General features: G+C 37.9%; 1 protein-coding gene across 13 annotated transcripts in view; it reads right to left on the bottom strand.

Annotated features, from left to right (window-relative positions):
* Positions 1 to 16,481, bottom strand: part of Usp47 (ubiquitin specific protease 47) — a 433,614-nt gene that overhangs the window by 86,150 nt on the left and 330,983 nt on the right. For 11 of the 13 annotated variants that reach the window (XM_070083998.1, XM_070083999.1, XM_070083995.1 and 8 more), the window contains one exon: positions 288 to 420. In XM_070083998.1, coding sequence (XP_069940099.1) covers positions 288 to 420 — 133 coding nt within the window. The remainder of the gene's footprint in view (positions 1 to 287; positions 421 to 16,481) is intronic. The other 2 variants (XM_070083994.1, XM_070083988.1) reach the window with 1 other exon arrangement.

The following is a 16,481-nucleotide window of genomic DNA, read 5'->3' as shown; positions in this document are numbered from 1 at the left end:
TATTGGAACTTGTTCGTAATTATTATTACATTCTGGGGAGAGGGAGAAACACTAAACCCATACAGGTCATACGAAGCCTGGGAAATGGAAGGGGCGGGTAAGTCTCCTTTGTCAGCACAGATCATTTTGACTCAGCCACTCATAAGTCAGGGACTGTCTGTACTGTATTTTATGAGATGAATTAAATCATTCATCCCATGAACAAGGATGAGCTCTGGGTTGTAATAAGGCATTACAGAATATAAATGAACAGGTACAAATATAAGAATTCCTTTCCAGAAACTCACTTTTATGATTGGTCTCCTCTTCTGTGAAATATTCGGCTCTGAAGTACCGTTTAACCTCCACTTCCTTCTCATCCTCTCCCCAGACTACCTCGTTGTCCTGGAAAATAGGTAAACCCCAACCCGTGTCATCTCCCTGAAAAAGGGAAGAAACACTTTTAACACACAAGTATGCAAGCAAATGTTAGACTATGTACAGAGATGCCAGCCTTGATCCTTGCACTTACTATTAAGTAACTATCTGAATAATTTTACCAAAAGTGTTGTACGACATTTTTAAACACACTCTAATTCCAATTTTGTGTCACAAATGTACAGCTGTGGCACAATAGGGAACTAGAAATCTGGGGCCATGACCATGCCAAAGTATTGATTTTCCAGATTTTTGAAGCCATAATTACATAAACTACAACTTGTCAAAAAATATCTTGTCTCAGCTACCAAAACAATATGAGCATATCACACATGCAAGACAATAAACAAAAAGAGACACATGGTAAACAAAACAAGAAAAATAATACGAGAGAACATTTTCAACACCAGTTTCTGCTACTTTATAACAAAAACCTCCACCAAAAGACCTGAACAAACATCAATTCATCAGATGGCTAAGTAACCACACACCTTTTAAAGGATCTAGGGTGAATGCAAAGTCCCTTTACAATGAAATTACAGCACATGTCATGTTGTCCACTCTTCATGACGCACTGATCCATGTTTACTTTTTTATTACAGACCATACCCCAGCCGGGATTGAACCCGCGGTCATAGAGTCTCAAAACTCTAATCCAGGCCGGGGTATGGTTTGTTTGCAATCGTGTCATTACGATTTCGTGAGTCATGTTTTCTATTACAGTTTTGGTCATGCTGAACAATAAATATCATAAGAACAGCACCTGACAGCTGTTATTATGTTCTTAGCATTCATTAGCTACAGCTCTTAAAATCCTTCACTAACACCCAAAGTGAATTATCAAATTTATCAAATATTACCATGTTTAGGCTTTAAAGTCACCAAGCCTTTAGCAATTATGACACAAGAATGCCGGCACTGCCTTAACATCATTAATATAGTATTTGCTGAACCATCAAGCCACTCTTTTAGTAAGAAATACCCAACCAATCAATAGCCCACTGTTGCCTCCCTTGTATATGTAGGGGTATATGACCAGGCGTGGATATAAGGGGGGGCCCAGGGGGCCCGGCCCCCCCCTTTGGCCCTCTTTGGGCTTTGGCCCAGTGTCGTAGGGCCTCGGCTTGGAGATGTCAAAATGCCGAGGGCTAGGCTTCGACGGAGCGAGTGCCATGATGGGGAAGTTCAGAGGTTGTGCCGCCATCATCATGCAACAACACCCCCTGGCGAAACTGATCCACTGTTTCAGTCACCGACTGAACCTGGTGCTGACTAAGGCCTGTGATGTCAAAGAAGTCAAACTCGCCCTCCAGACGCTGAACGAGGTGTACAATTTCATCCATTCCAGCAACATGCGGACGCTTCGGTTTACCAAACTCGTGAAGCTATCCTCAGCCAAGCGGGAAAAGCTGGTGCCCCTGTGCCCCACCAGATGGGTCGAGCGGCACGATGCTGTCCTCGTGTTCATCGAGTTTCTGCCTCTCATCGCTATTTTTCTGGAGGATGAGATGAAGTTGGATGCCAACGCCGGACTCCTACTCGCTGAGATTCGGGACCCCCACTTTCTCGTTGGGTTGGTTGTGGCCGAGTCCGTTTTGGCACACACGCTTCAGCCAAGCAGAACCCTACAGAAAAAGACAGGTGACCTGGTATGTGCGTACGCACTGATTCGTGAAATCGGGACTCTATTCTCCAAATTTAGAGCGGATGCCGAGGAGTACTTCCACGCTGTGTTCGTGAAAACCAAAGATCTTCTAGTTGAAGTGGGCTCAGCTCACGATGACGTCCCTATTCCCAGAGTCTGTGCACGACAGACACAACGTGCGAATGTCCCAACGGCATCTGCTGAGGAGTACTATCGGCGCTCTGTGTATATTCCATTCGTTGACCATGTGATCGCTGAGTTGAAGAGCAGATTTGATGATGACACTGTGCCCGTTGCTCTCCGATTGAAGGAGCTGCTCAGGGGCTTAAAAGCAAACGTGGATGCTGTTCTTAAAGCCACTAAACTCTACGAAAGTGATGTTGAGTCACTTTTGCTCGTGCAGACGGAAACACAGCGGTGGACATGTTCCGCTCCGGCCTTCGAATCTGTCAAGAAAGCAAAGGAATACGCCGAGGCCCGTATGTTTCCGAACATCGCGAAGCTCCTTACCATCCTACTGACCCTGCCAGTCTCAAATGCAGAAGCCGAACGATCGTTCTCAGCCCTGAAACGCCTGAAGACATACTTGAGGAGCACCATAGGTCAGGATCGCCTCAACGGCCTCGCACTACTCGCCGTCCATAACGATGTACATGTTCCTGTTGATCGTGTGATCAACAAGTTTGCGGAAAGGAACCGCTGTCTTCTCTTTGCTTAGGCTGCAGTGTGATTAATCCTTTCAGTGTAATAACCTTTGCATGTTACTTTTAAGGCTACTATTATAGGTAATATTATAAAGTATAATGCTTACTGTCTTAAGCATGTATGTATGTATGTATGTATGTATGTATGTATGTATGTATGTATGTATGTATGTATGTATGTATGTGTATATATATATATATATATATATATATATATATATATATATATATATATAAATATATATATATATATATATATATATATAAATACATATATACAGTGGACCCCCGCAAAATGATCACCTCCAAATGCGACCAATTATGAAAGTGTATTTATGTAAGTGCGTTTGTACGTGCATGTTTGGGGGTCTGAAATTGACTAATCTACTTCACAATATTCCTTATGGGAAAAAATTCGGTCAGTACTGGCACCTGAACATACTACTGGAATGAAAAAAGTTCGTTAACCGGGGGTCCACTGTATTATATATATATATATATATATACACATATATATATATATATATATATATATATTTTTTTTTTTTTTTTTTTTCAACAAGTCGGCCGTCTCCCACCGAGGCAGGGTGACCCAAAAAAGAAAGAAAATCCCCAAAAAGAAAATACTTTCATCATCATTCAACACTTTCACCACACTCGCACATTATCACTGTTTTTGCAGAGGTGCTCAGAATACAACAGTCTAGAAGCATACACATATAAAGATACACAACATATCCCTCCAAACTGCCAATATCCCAAAACCCCTCCTTTAAAGTGCAGGCATTGTACTTCCCATTTCCAGGACTCAAGTCCGACTATATGAAAATAACCGGTTTCCCTGAATCCCTTCACTAAATATTACCCTGCTCACACTCCAACAGATCGTCAGGTCCCAAGTACCATTCGTCTCCATTCACTCCTATCTAACACGCTCACGCACGCTTGCTGGAAGTCCAAGCCCCTTACCCACAAAACCTCCTTTACCCCCTCTCTCCAACCCTTTCGAGGACGACCCCTACCCCGCCTTCCTTCCCCTATAGATTTATATGCTTTCCATGTCATTCTACTTTGATCCATTCTCTCTAAATGACCAAACCACCTCAACAACCCCTCTTCTGCCCTCTGACTAATACTTTTAGTAACTCCACACCTTCTCCTAATTTCCACACTCCGAATTTTCTGCATAATATTTACACCACACATTGCCCTTAAACAGGACATCTCCACTGCCTCCAACCGTCTCCTCGCTGCTGCATTTACCACCCAAGCTTCACACCCATATAAGAGTGTTGGTACTACTATACTTTCATACATTCCCTTCTTTGCCTCCATAGATAACATTTTTTGACTCCACATATACCTCAACGCACCACTCACCTTTTTTCCCTCATCAATTCTATGATTAACCTCATCCTTCATAAATCCATCCGCCGACACGTCAACTCCCAAGTATCTGAAAACATTCACTTCTTCCATACTCCTCCTCCCCAATTTGATATCCAATTTTTCTTTATCTAAATCATTTGACACCCTCATCACCTTACTCTTTTCTATGTTCACTTTCAACTTTCTACCTTTACACACATTCCCAAACTCATCCACTAACCTTTGCAATTTTTCTTTAGAATCTCCCATAAGCACAGTATCATCAGCAAAAAGTAACTGTGTCAATTCCCATTTTGAATTTGATTCCCCATAATTTAATCCCACCCCTCTCCCAAACACCCTAGCATTTACTTCCTTAACAACCCCATCTATAAATATATTAAACAACCATGGTGACATTACACATCCCTGTCTAAGACCTACTTTTACCGGGAAATAGTCTCCCTCTCTTCTACACACCCTAACCTGAGCCTCACTATCTTCATAAAAACTCTTTACAGCATTTAATAACTTACCACCTATTCCATATACTTGCAACATCTGCCACATTGCTCCTCTATCCACTCTATCATATGCCTTTTCTAAATCCATAAATGCAATAAAAACTTCCCTACCTTTATCTAAATACTGTTCACATATATGCTTCAATGTAAACACTTGATCTACACATCCCCTACCCACTCTGAAACCTCCTTGCTCATCCGCAATCCTACATTCTGTCTTACCTCTAATTCTTTCAATTATAACCCTACCGTACACTTTTCCTGGTATACTCAGTAAGCTTATTCCTCTATAATTTTTACAGTCTCTTTTGTCCCCTTTCCCTTTATATAAAGGGACTATACATGCTCTCCGCCAATCCCTAGGTACCTTCCCCTCTTTCATACATTTATTGAACAAAAGTACCAACCACTCCAACACTATATCCCCCCCTGCTTTTAACATTTCTGTCATGATCCCATCAGTACCAGCTGCTTTACCCCCTTTCATTTTACGTAATGCCTCACGTACCTCCCCCACACTTACATTCTGCTCTTCTTCACTCCTAAAAGATGGTATACCTCCCTGACCAGTGCATGAAATTACTGCCTCTGTTTCTTCCTTAACATTTAAAAGTTCCTCAAAATATTCTCGCCATCTACCTAATACCTCCATCTCCCCATCTACTAACTCCCCTACTCTGTTTTTAACTGACAAATCCATATTTTCCCTTGGCTTTCTTAACTTGTTTAACTCACTCCAAAATTTTTTCTTATTTTCATTAAAATTTCTTGACAGTGCCTCTCCCACTCTATCATCTGCTCTCCTTTTGCACTCTCTCACCACTCTCTTTACCTTTCTTTTACTCTCCATATATTCTGCTCTTCTTATAACACTTCTGCTTTGTAAAAACCTCTCATAAGCTACCTTTTTCTCTTTTATCACACCCTTTACTTCATCATTCCACCAATCACTCCTCTTTCCTCCTGCACCCACCCTCCTATAACCACAAACTTCTGCCCCACATTCTAATACTGCATTTTTAAAACTATTCCAACCCTCTTCAACCCCCCCATTACTCATCTTTGCACTATCCCACCTTTCTGCCAATAGTCGCTTATATCTCACCCGAACTTCCTCCTCCCTTAGTTTATACACTTTCACCTCCCTCTTACTTGTTGTTGCCACCTTCCTCTTTTCCCATCTACCTCTTACTCTAACTGTAGCTACAACTAAATAATGATCCGATATATCAGTTGCCCCTCTATAAACATGTACATCCTGGAGCCTACCCATCAACCTTTTATCCACCAATACATAATCTAATAAACTACTTTCATTACGTGCTACATCATACCTTGTATATTTATTTATCCTCTTTTTCATAAAATATGTATTACTTATTACCAAATTTCTTTCTACACATAGCTCAATTAAAGGCTCCCCATTTACATTTACCCCTGGCACCCCAAATTTACCTACTACTCCCTCCATAACATTTTTACCCACTTTAGCATTGAAATCCCCAACCACCATTACTCTCACACTTGATTCAAAACTCCCCACGCATTCACTCAACATTTCCCAAAATCTCTCTCTCTCCTCTACACTTCTCTCTTCTCCAGGTGCATACACGCTTATTATAACCCACTTTTCACATCCAATCTTTATTTTACTCCACATAATCCTTGAATTAATACATTTATAGTCCCTCTTTTCCTGCCATAGCTTATCCTTCAACATTATTGCTACTCCTTCTTTAGCTCTAACTCTATTTGAAACCCCTGACCTAATCCCATTTATTCCTCTCCACTGAAACTCTCCCACCCCCTTCAGCTTTGTTTCACTTAAAGCCAGGACATCCAGCTTCTTCTCATTCATAACATCCACAATCATCTCTTTCTTATCATCTGCACAACATCCACGCACATTCAGACTTCCCACTTTGACAATTTTCTTCTTCTTATTCTTTTTAGTAATCTTTACAGGAAAAGGGGTTACTAGCCCATTGTTCCCGGCATTTTAGTTGACTTTTACAACACGCATGGCTTACGGAGGAAAGATTCTTATTCCACTTCCCCATGGATATAAAAGGAAAATTAATAAGACCAAGAACTATTAAGATAAAATCAAAGAAAACTCAGATGAGTGTGTATGAATAAATGTGTATATGTATGTGTAGTGTGACCTAAGTGTAAGTAGAAGTATATATATATATATATATATATATATATATATATACAGTGGACCCCCGCTTAACGATCACCTCCAAATGCGACCAATTATGTAAGTGTATTTATGTAAGTGCGTTTGTACGTGTATGTTTGGGGGTCTGAAATGGACTAATCTACTTCACAATATTCCTTATGGGAAAAAATTCGGTCAGTACTGGCACCTGAACATACTACTGGAATGAAAAAAGTTCGTTAACCGGGGGTCCACTGTATATATATATATATATATATATATATATATATATATATATATATATATATATAGTTGGTATATATAGTAGGTTGGTAGACAGCAACCACCCAGGGAAGTACTACCGTCCTGCCAGATGACTGTGAAACAAAAACCTGTAACTGTTTTGCATGATGGTAGGATTGCTGGTTTCTTTTTCTGTCTCATAAACACGCTAAGATAACAGGGATATCTTGCTACTCCTACTTACACTTTGGTCACACTTCACAGACACGCACATGCATATATATATATACATACATCTAGGTTTTTCTCCTTTTTCTAAATAGCTCTTGTTCTTTTTTATTTCTTCTATTGTCCATGGGGAAGTGGAAAAGAATCTTTCCTCCGTAAGCCATGCGTGTCGTATGAGGCGACTAAAATGCCGGGAGCAATGGGCTAGTAACCCCTTCTCCTGTATACAATTACTAAAAAAGAGAAGAAGAAAAACTTTATAAAACTTTGTGGCATTTATGGATTTGGAAAAGGCGTATGACAGGGTGGATAGGGGGGCAATGTGGCAGATGTTGCAAGTGTATGGTGTAGGAGGTAGGTTACTGAAAGCAGTGAAGAGTTTTTACGAGGATAGTGAGGCTCAAGTTAGAGTATGTAGGAAAGAGGGAAATTTTTTCCCAGTAAAAGTAGGCCTTAGACAAGGATGTGTGATGTCACCGTGGTTGTTTAATATATTTATAGATGGGGTTGTAAGAGAAGTAAATGCGAGGGTCTTGGCAAGAGGCGTGGAGTTAAAAGATAAAGAATCACACACAAAGTGGGAGTTGTCACAGCTGCTCTTTGCTGATGACACTGTGCTCTTGGGAGATTCTGAAGAGAAGTTGCAGAGATTGGTGGATGAATTTGGTAGGGTGTGCAAAAGAAGAAAATTAAAGGTGAATACAGGAAAGAGTAAGGTTATGAGGATAACAAAAAGATTAGGTGATGAAAGATTGAATATCAGATTGGAGGGAGAGAGTATGGAGGAGGTGAACGTATTCAGATATTTGGGAGTGGACGTGTCAGCGGATGGGTCTATGAAAGATGAGGTGAATCATAGAATTGATGAGGGAAAAAGAGTGAGTGGTGCACTTAGGAGTCTGTGGAGACAAAGAACTTTGTCCTTGGAGGCAAAGAGGGGAATGTATGAGAGTATAGTTTTACCAACGCTCTTATATGGGTGTGAAGCGTGGGTGATGAATGTTGCAGCGAGGAGAAGGCTGGAGGCAGTGGAGATGTCATGTCTGAGGGCAATGTGTGGTGTGAATATAATGCAGAGAATTCGTAGTTTGGAAGTTAGGAGGAGGTGCGGGATTACCAAAACTGTTGTCCAGAGGGCTGAGGAAGGGTTGTTGAGGTGGTTCGGACATGTAGAGAGAATGGAGCGAAACAGAATGACTTCAAGAGTGTATCAGTCTGTAGTGGAAGGAAGGCGGGGTAGGGGTCGGCCTAGGAAGGGTTGGAGGGAGGGGGTAAAGGAGGTTTTGTGTGCGAGGGGCTTGGACTTCCAGCAGGCATGCGTGAGCGTGTTTGATAGGAGTGAATGGAGACAAATGGTTTTTAATACTTGACGTGCTGTTGGAGTGTGAGCAAAGTAACATTTATGAAGGGATTCAGGGAAACCGGCAGGCCGGACTTGAGTCCTGGAGATGGGAAGTACAGTGCCTGCACTCTGAAGGAGGGGTGTTAATGTTGCAGTTTAAAAACTGTAGTGTAAAGCACCCTTCTGGCAAGACAGTGATGGAGTGAATGATGGTGAAAGTTTTTCTTTTTCGGGCCACCCTGCCTTGGTGGGAATCGGCCTGTGTGATAATAAAAAAAATATATATATAAATATGTATATATATATATATATATATATATATATATATATATATATATATATATATACATATATATATATATATACATATATATATATATATACATATATATATATATATATATATACAGGAAGGCCCCGCTTTACGGCGTTCCGCTAATACGGACATTTCAAATTATGACCAAAACTCGCTATACGGCTCCCCCCACCTGACTTTCTAATACGGTCACCGTGCCCCACCCTGTTTGTTTACATTCTCCATGAGCTCAGTAAGCACTAAGTCTCTCCATTTTGTCTGGAAACTCCAAAATTTCAAATGTTTTTAAAAGTTATTTCATATTTTATATATACTCTGATAACTATACTTATGTATACCTGTACCTAAATAAACTTACATACTGTGCTGGCATGCAGGTACACATTAAAATTGGTAAGTGTCTTATGTCTCCAGACGTCATATTAGTAATAATAATAATCATCGAGTCATTTAAATGTCGTATATTACGTTAATATACACATTTTCATTAATCCATCCATGATATTTTTTTCAAAATTATATAATAAACACGATGCATAACATATAAATAAGATAAATACACCCCACAGTAGAATAAATAAACATAAATGTGAGATGTGGTAGCAGACGACTTGCACAAGTGATGCCATATTAGAAATGATAATAATAACAATACTCACCGAGTCTCATTAAATGTCGTATATTACAGTAATATACACATTTTCATTAATCCATCCATGATATTTTTTTCAAAATTATATAATAAACACGATGCATAACATATAAATAAGATAAATACACCCCACAGTAGAATAAATAAACATAAATGTGAGATGTGGTAGCAGACGACTTGCACAAGTGACGCCATATTAGAAATGATAATAACAATACTCACCGAGTCTCATTAAATGTCGTATATTACGTTAATATACACATTTTCATTAATCCATCCATGATATTTTTTTTAAATTATATAATAAACACGATACATAACATAAAAAGATGATAAATACACCCCACAATAGAATAAATAAACATAAATATAAGATGTGGGAGCCACATAACTTGTACAAGTGACGGCAAGAATAACATTTTCTCTAATCTAACATAAGAGAAAATGTGTTACTGGGGGTAACTGTAGAAAATTATTCCTTTCGTATGTATGTAAGTAAGTTTATTCAGGTATACACAAATACAGTTACATAGATTATCATAAATAACATACGTGTAGAGAACCTAGGATAACCCAAAAAAGTCAGTGTGACTTATTTCCATTGCCTTCACTCAGAGCTTCATTTCTTCTCAAAATGATGTTACATGAGAATGGGAGTGTTCTTCTTTATTAATTCTACCGTATCAATGTAGAGACAACCTGTACACAATGTAACTTGTACACAAACCAGATGTGTACACTTCGTTTGTTTACAAAACTTACCTTCGCCTGGTTTGTTTACATAACTCTGCGCCTGCCCCCTCTCATGTACTCATTCTCTCTCTCTCTCATTTATTCGTTTTATCTCATTTACTTACTCCTGACCCTACATTAAGACTACAAATATTTTAAGGTAAGTAATGAGTGAACTGTATATACATTTTATCGCTCTGGGATGCTTAAATATCATAGAATAGTATGTGTGGGTGGGGTGGCCTGGTAAGGTAGCCTGGCTATTACCATACGTACCACACTTGATTTCTTACAATAAATACTACTTGTCTCACCCTAGATTAAGACTATAAATATTTTAAGGTAAGTAATGAGTGCACTATGTGTGTATTGTACTTTTTTATTGTTTTTTGATGCCTGGTTCTATTGCTAACTTAATATATGTTAGTGTAAACTTGTTATCTAGTGTTTGTATGCATTTATAAGTGGAAAAAAAAGGGTGTTCCACTTTACGGCGATTTCCGCTTTACGGCGGTAGCCTGGAACCTAACCTGCCATATAAGTGGGGCCCTCCTGTGTATATATATATATATATATATATATATATATATATATATATTTTATTATTTTTTTTTTTATTATCACACCGGCCGATTCCCACCAAGGCAGGGTGGCCCGAAAAAGAAAAACTTTCACCATCATTCACTCCATCACTGTCTTGCCAGAAGGGTGCTTTACACTACAGTTTTTAAACTGCAACATTAACACCCCTCCTTCAGAGTGCAGGCACTGTAGGTAGTAGGTTGGTAGACAGCAACCACCCAGGGAAGTACTACCGTCCTGCCAGATGACTGTGAAACAAAAACCTGTAACTGTTTTGCATGATGGTAGGATTGCTGGTTTCTTTTTCTGTCTCATAAACACGCTAAGATAACAGGGATATCTTGCTACTCCTACTTACACTTTGGTCACACTTCACAGACACGCACATGCATATATATATATACATACATCTAGGTTTTTCTCCTTTTTCTAAATAGCTCTTGTTCTTTTTTATTTCTTCTATTGTCCATGGGGAAGTGGAAAAGAATCTTTCCTCCGTAAGCCATGCGTGTCGTATGAGGCGACTAAAATGCCGGGAGCAATGGGCTAGTAACCCCTTCTCCTGTATACAATTACTAAAAAAGAGAAGAAGAAAAACTATATATATATATATATATATATATATATATATTTATATATATCTATATATATATATATATCTATATATATATTCTTCATTTAAGTTAAAGTCTAATGTAAAAGTCTCTACCTATTAAATTCTTACTTTCAATAAAGTTTTAATAAGATACAAAATTCCTCATATTGTAAGGTCAGTGTTTTTTTTTCTCAGAAAAATCGGCCCTCTCATTTGGATCCGAAGAGAAACACTGGCACCTAGAGCAGATGGTTATGCCCATTCATTTAGGTCAGTCCGCCAGTAATTAACAAATAAGAATCCCGTTAGTGGAGAAACGGTAATGCTAATGCTCTTTAAACAACCGAAAATTCTGCCGTCGGGCCCCCCCAAACTTTGTTCCTAGATCCGCGCCTGTATATGACCTGAAATTATACTGATGCCCATATTAAAAAAAACTATGTGCTGTGGTACTGTAGTTTGCTGATGCTTCCTGTCTATGATTAGTAAGGCTATTTTAATTTACTTTGGACATTTCTCACCAAGGCAAGTTAACCCAAAGAAGGAAACACATTCATCATCACTCATTCACTAGATGAATTTCTAGATCACAGAAATCAGTATTCATAAAGGTTCCTAAAAGAATTATACATATTTTTTTTTTACATTAAGCATTATATGCTGACTGATACCACACATTAAAGAACCCAGATAATTCATGGATACAGGGATAGGCTGTATTCAGTTTTAATGATCATAGAATGTGTGAAGTAATTGTTCTCTTAATCCAAAATCTTGCATTTTACAATCTTGGGTATAATACTCAAACTAGGGATATGCTAGAATATCAATATCAGCTATTCTTATAGTATAGGTATTGATGAAACAATTGTCATAACTAGCTGATATTATTACAGGTGTGCTTAAAAATAAAGAAAAATTAAGATCAAATGAACATAGTGGAAGAAGCTGGATACAATAGTTTCACCACATATATATAGACAAGTGTATCGAATGAAGCCTTTATCAGTCTAATTGGACACTGCCTCAGTAAAAACTGCTGTCCTTAGAGCAATACCATTTCCTGGAGCCCACACAACAGCATTCTTCAAGATTATTCAAATAGCAATGCATGAATTAAACATATCAGCTTCCAAAATTCACTTGATAGCATGGGATAATGGTGCCAATGACGACAAAGGGACAGAATACAGCAGTATGCCATGCTTACTAAATACACCTCAACTGGTTATCCATGACTGTATTCTAGAGCAGAGAGTAATAAAAGATTTAGTGCTAACTGTAAGCAAACAGTGGGCCACTTCACTCACTCTCCTTTAGCCTGCAGTAAACTTGAGACTCTCAGGTGAACACACATAGGTATCATAATTTTAAAAATGAAAACAGTAAAAAAAGTATCAGTATCAGCCAAAACTGAGAATGGTATCTGTATAAATTCTGGTATTATCTCATCCCTAATTCAAATTAAGTATATGCTCATGTACAAATTAGACAAAAGTCATTTCCATAACTAATACTTGAAAATATTTATTACATATTAGTGCATATACATTCTGGCAAGCAAGAAACATAGCAGATATCAATTGACAAGTATAATTTTTTTTTCTATTTAAACTCTGAAAGCTGGTGCTCCAAAGATTTGTCAAAGTTTTTGATTGAAAGACTGAATAAAAAGGATTCTTTGGAATATAAACAGTAATTAACCCTTAAACTGTCCAAACATAGATCTACGTTTGCACGTGTAGCACTCCGAATGTAAACCTATGTTCGATTTTACACTTTATGTAAAAAACGTAGATCTACGTTCGGAGCGCTACGTGTGTAAACGTAGATCTACGTTTGGACGGTTTAAGGGTTAAAAATTAAATACACCTATTGCCTGTGAGATTACATAAGGCATTCATGATTCAATGGTCTACTGCCTAGGAAGTGCAAGAATCACTTTCATGGCTTAAGAAGATAGTATTATACACACAAACACATACAACAGGTAAATGGTTAAACACTAGGTTATTGCATGCAAGAAACAAAAATGTTAATGTGTATCTATTAATAACACTGTATAAACAAACAAAAAAAATATGTAAAGTGACAAACATCAAATAAAACCAACAATCATTAAAAAAATGCATAAATTCTAATACAGTAGCAAAATGTGAGTATAGTACTGCATTAACAGGAATTCCCCACCACAAAACTACAGAAATGTAAGGGAACATGCCCTCATATATCAGTCATTAAGTGGGAGCCAGTAATCATAGATGTAGTTGGCAGGGTAGGGTAGATATGACTTGCAATCTAACTTTTGTAATAACTGAATGGATGAGATAATGAGGTGTATTTCTGGCTTTGCTTCAATAATTTTTAAACTGTTTTACCCCAGCCAACGTAAGATCTAATTGGAGGTCAAGTGATAATGACTACAATACTGAGATGTTGAAAAAGACAATTAGACACAAAAAAATGACTTTTATAGCAGCTTTAGCATCACAAGAATTATCTGAAATTATATAAAGGAGTCAATGGAAAAATGTGTTCTGAATAATGATATACATGTAATTTAATTTAATACTGAAATTTCAATTGTCATGGGGTATGCCTGTAGTTATGTACAAAAGTCTACTGGAGACTGCTCTGGGCTAGAGAGCTTCATGATGATTATTATTGGTATATTCATGGGAAAGAAAGAAATATATAGGGGTCATGCAGTGCCTGGGATTAGAAGGTAATTGGATTTAATTCAAGGAAGGAAAGAGAGAGTTTCAATTCCTTGAATCAAGAGCTCTTTGCCAGTATCAAGGCACTTCACTTGGATGGAGGGAAGACTGTCAAACTGGACTATAAGGGAACTTTTCACCAAGAATGCATACAAACTTAAATACTTAGTGAAAAGTTCAGTGCATCTGATACTGACATAACCTTACATTCCCAATAGTTTCAGGAATTTATTTAACAATATAGCAAATAAAAACATTAAGTATTAGTAGAAAAAGTTCAAACAACAGTATGACTGTAAATATATTTTTTTACTTAGCGGCATATCACTGCCTATGACATTCAATCTAATACTATACACACGTAATACCTATGAAAATTAACAAATACAGTGGAACCCTGAGTTTCGGCTACCCTGAGTATCGGCCACTTCGAGTTTCAACCACTTTTTTCGGCTAAATTTTGTCCCGAGATTCGCTGTGCCCCGTGTTTCAGCCAGCGTACCAGACCTGTCCGCCTGCCCGCGCAGGCGTAGTGAGCCAGTCTAGCTTTGTTTATCCTTGAGCGAACATTACCCTGTGTGCTCATCCAAACATTTCACAATAAATTCATTGTGTTTAGTGCTTGTTTATTGACAGTGACTGTGAAATAAACCACCGTGGGCCCAAGAAACTTCATAGTGACAGCCCTTTGGTAAAGAAAGTGAGAAACACGACAGAAATGAAGAAAGAAATCGTAGCAAAGTACCAAAGTGGAGGAGGAAGAGAGGGGAGAATGTGCCTTCTTCAGTGATTCTATATGAATGATACTAAATCAGCATGAGTTGATAAAGGCTATAGCGCCAGCCAGAGATAAAGTGTAGCATTTACAGTGTAGCAAGTAAGTTAAGCGATTAATTGACAGAAAAAGGATAGCATGAAACTGACTCCTCCAATGTTGTTGGAGTTATACAGGGCGACTGACAACACCGCCGTCTCTGCTCCCATCATCACCACCACTATGTAAGGCTTATCTTTCAGTGGCCCTTGTACACCCAACACCAAACAATACAGCAATGCTTGTCAGTTAGGGAAAGAGACATATGACATTTTATCCATTCTAGAGTATTATATCATATTTCTATGTTATTAATTTTGTCTATTATGTCATATTAGACAAATTATGCTAGATAAATAAGCTGTAGAGTTGATATTAGTGTCATACTGAAGGACTATCTTGTCCTGCCTCCAAGCAAACTCTCCTGCCTCTCTCATATACCAACAAGTCTCTTCAATAAAGGTAAAACTGATTTAAATGTTGATTTATCCATTAAAATTAGTATCTTATAGTTATTTCTCATTGTTTTCTGTATGTAAAACTATAGTATTTATTCTTTAAAAAAAATTAATTTTTTTGTGAATATTTTTGGGTGGAACGAATTAATTGGATTTACATTATTTCTTATGAGAAATACTGCTTCGACTTGAGGCAGTTTCGACTTTAGACCCAGCTCCTGGAATGGATTATGGCCGAAACTTGGGATTCCACTGTACAATACAAGTACAACACCGGTTTATCGGCAATAAGTTGTTCGGTACCCCACAGTCCGGACAAAAGTACAAGACTACTTTTATTTTTATTTTATGTCTTTGCAATTAGTACACTGAGATTATGCATTTACAATAATGGGTTGCAATGCAAAGAGAGCCTCTATTATGCCTAGGCATTATGGGCCGACTTAACATTATTGGCTTAATGACTACTTAACACTAAGAATTATATCATAGTTGTACAGTAGATTATTAATTTTAAGTGAATCTAATTTATATAAGACAAAAGATATATTCATACATTCAAAAATGTTTTTTGTGAAACAATGATTCGATTGTATTCCTGTCGACAATGGATAAAAGGTTCAAAAGTAATTGTTGAAATTATGATATGGGAATACGTACTGAGTATGTAAGTATGTACTGAGTATTGAGCATTTAGTCTAGGGTGATTAAGTGGCTTTTGAGAAGAGTCTTAAATTGATTTTCAGACTGGGTTACTTTAGTATCTTCTGGTAATGAATTCCATATTTTGGGGCCCTTAATGTGCATAGAGTTTTTACACAGTGTGATATGGACACGGGGTACATCAAAAAGATATCTGTCTCTTGTGTTATAGTCAAGTGCCCTGTTAAGGTTGGTGAGGAGAAGTTTGAGTGGTGGGTTTATATTTGTGTGTATTGTTCTGTGTATGTAGTAGGCACGTGAATAAGTACGGATGTTAT

Source organism: Cherax quadricarinatus, chromosome 11, assembly GCF_038502225.1.
Source record: "Cherax quadricarinatus isolate ZL_2023a chromosome 11, ASM3850222v1, whole genome shotgun sequence".
Lineage (NCBI taxonomy): Eukaryota > Metazoa > Arthropoda > Malacostraca > Decapoda > Parastacidae > Cherax > Cherax quadricarinatus.
This window is presented reverse-complemented; position numbering and strand designations above follow the sequence as displayed.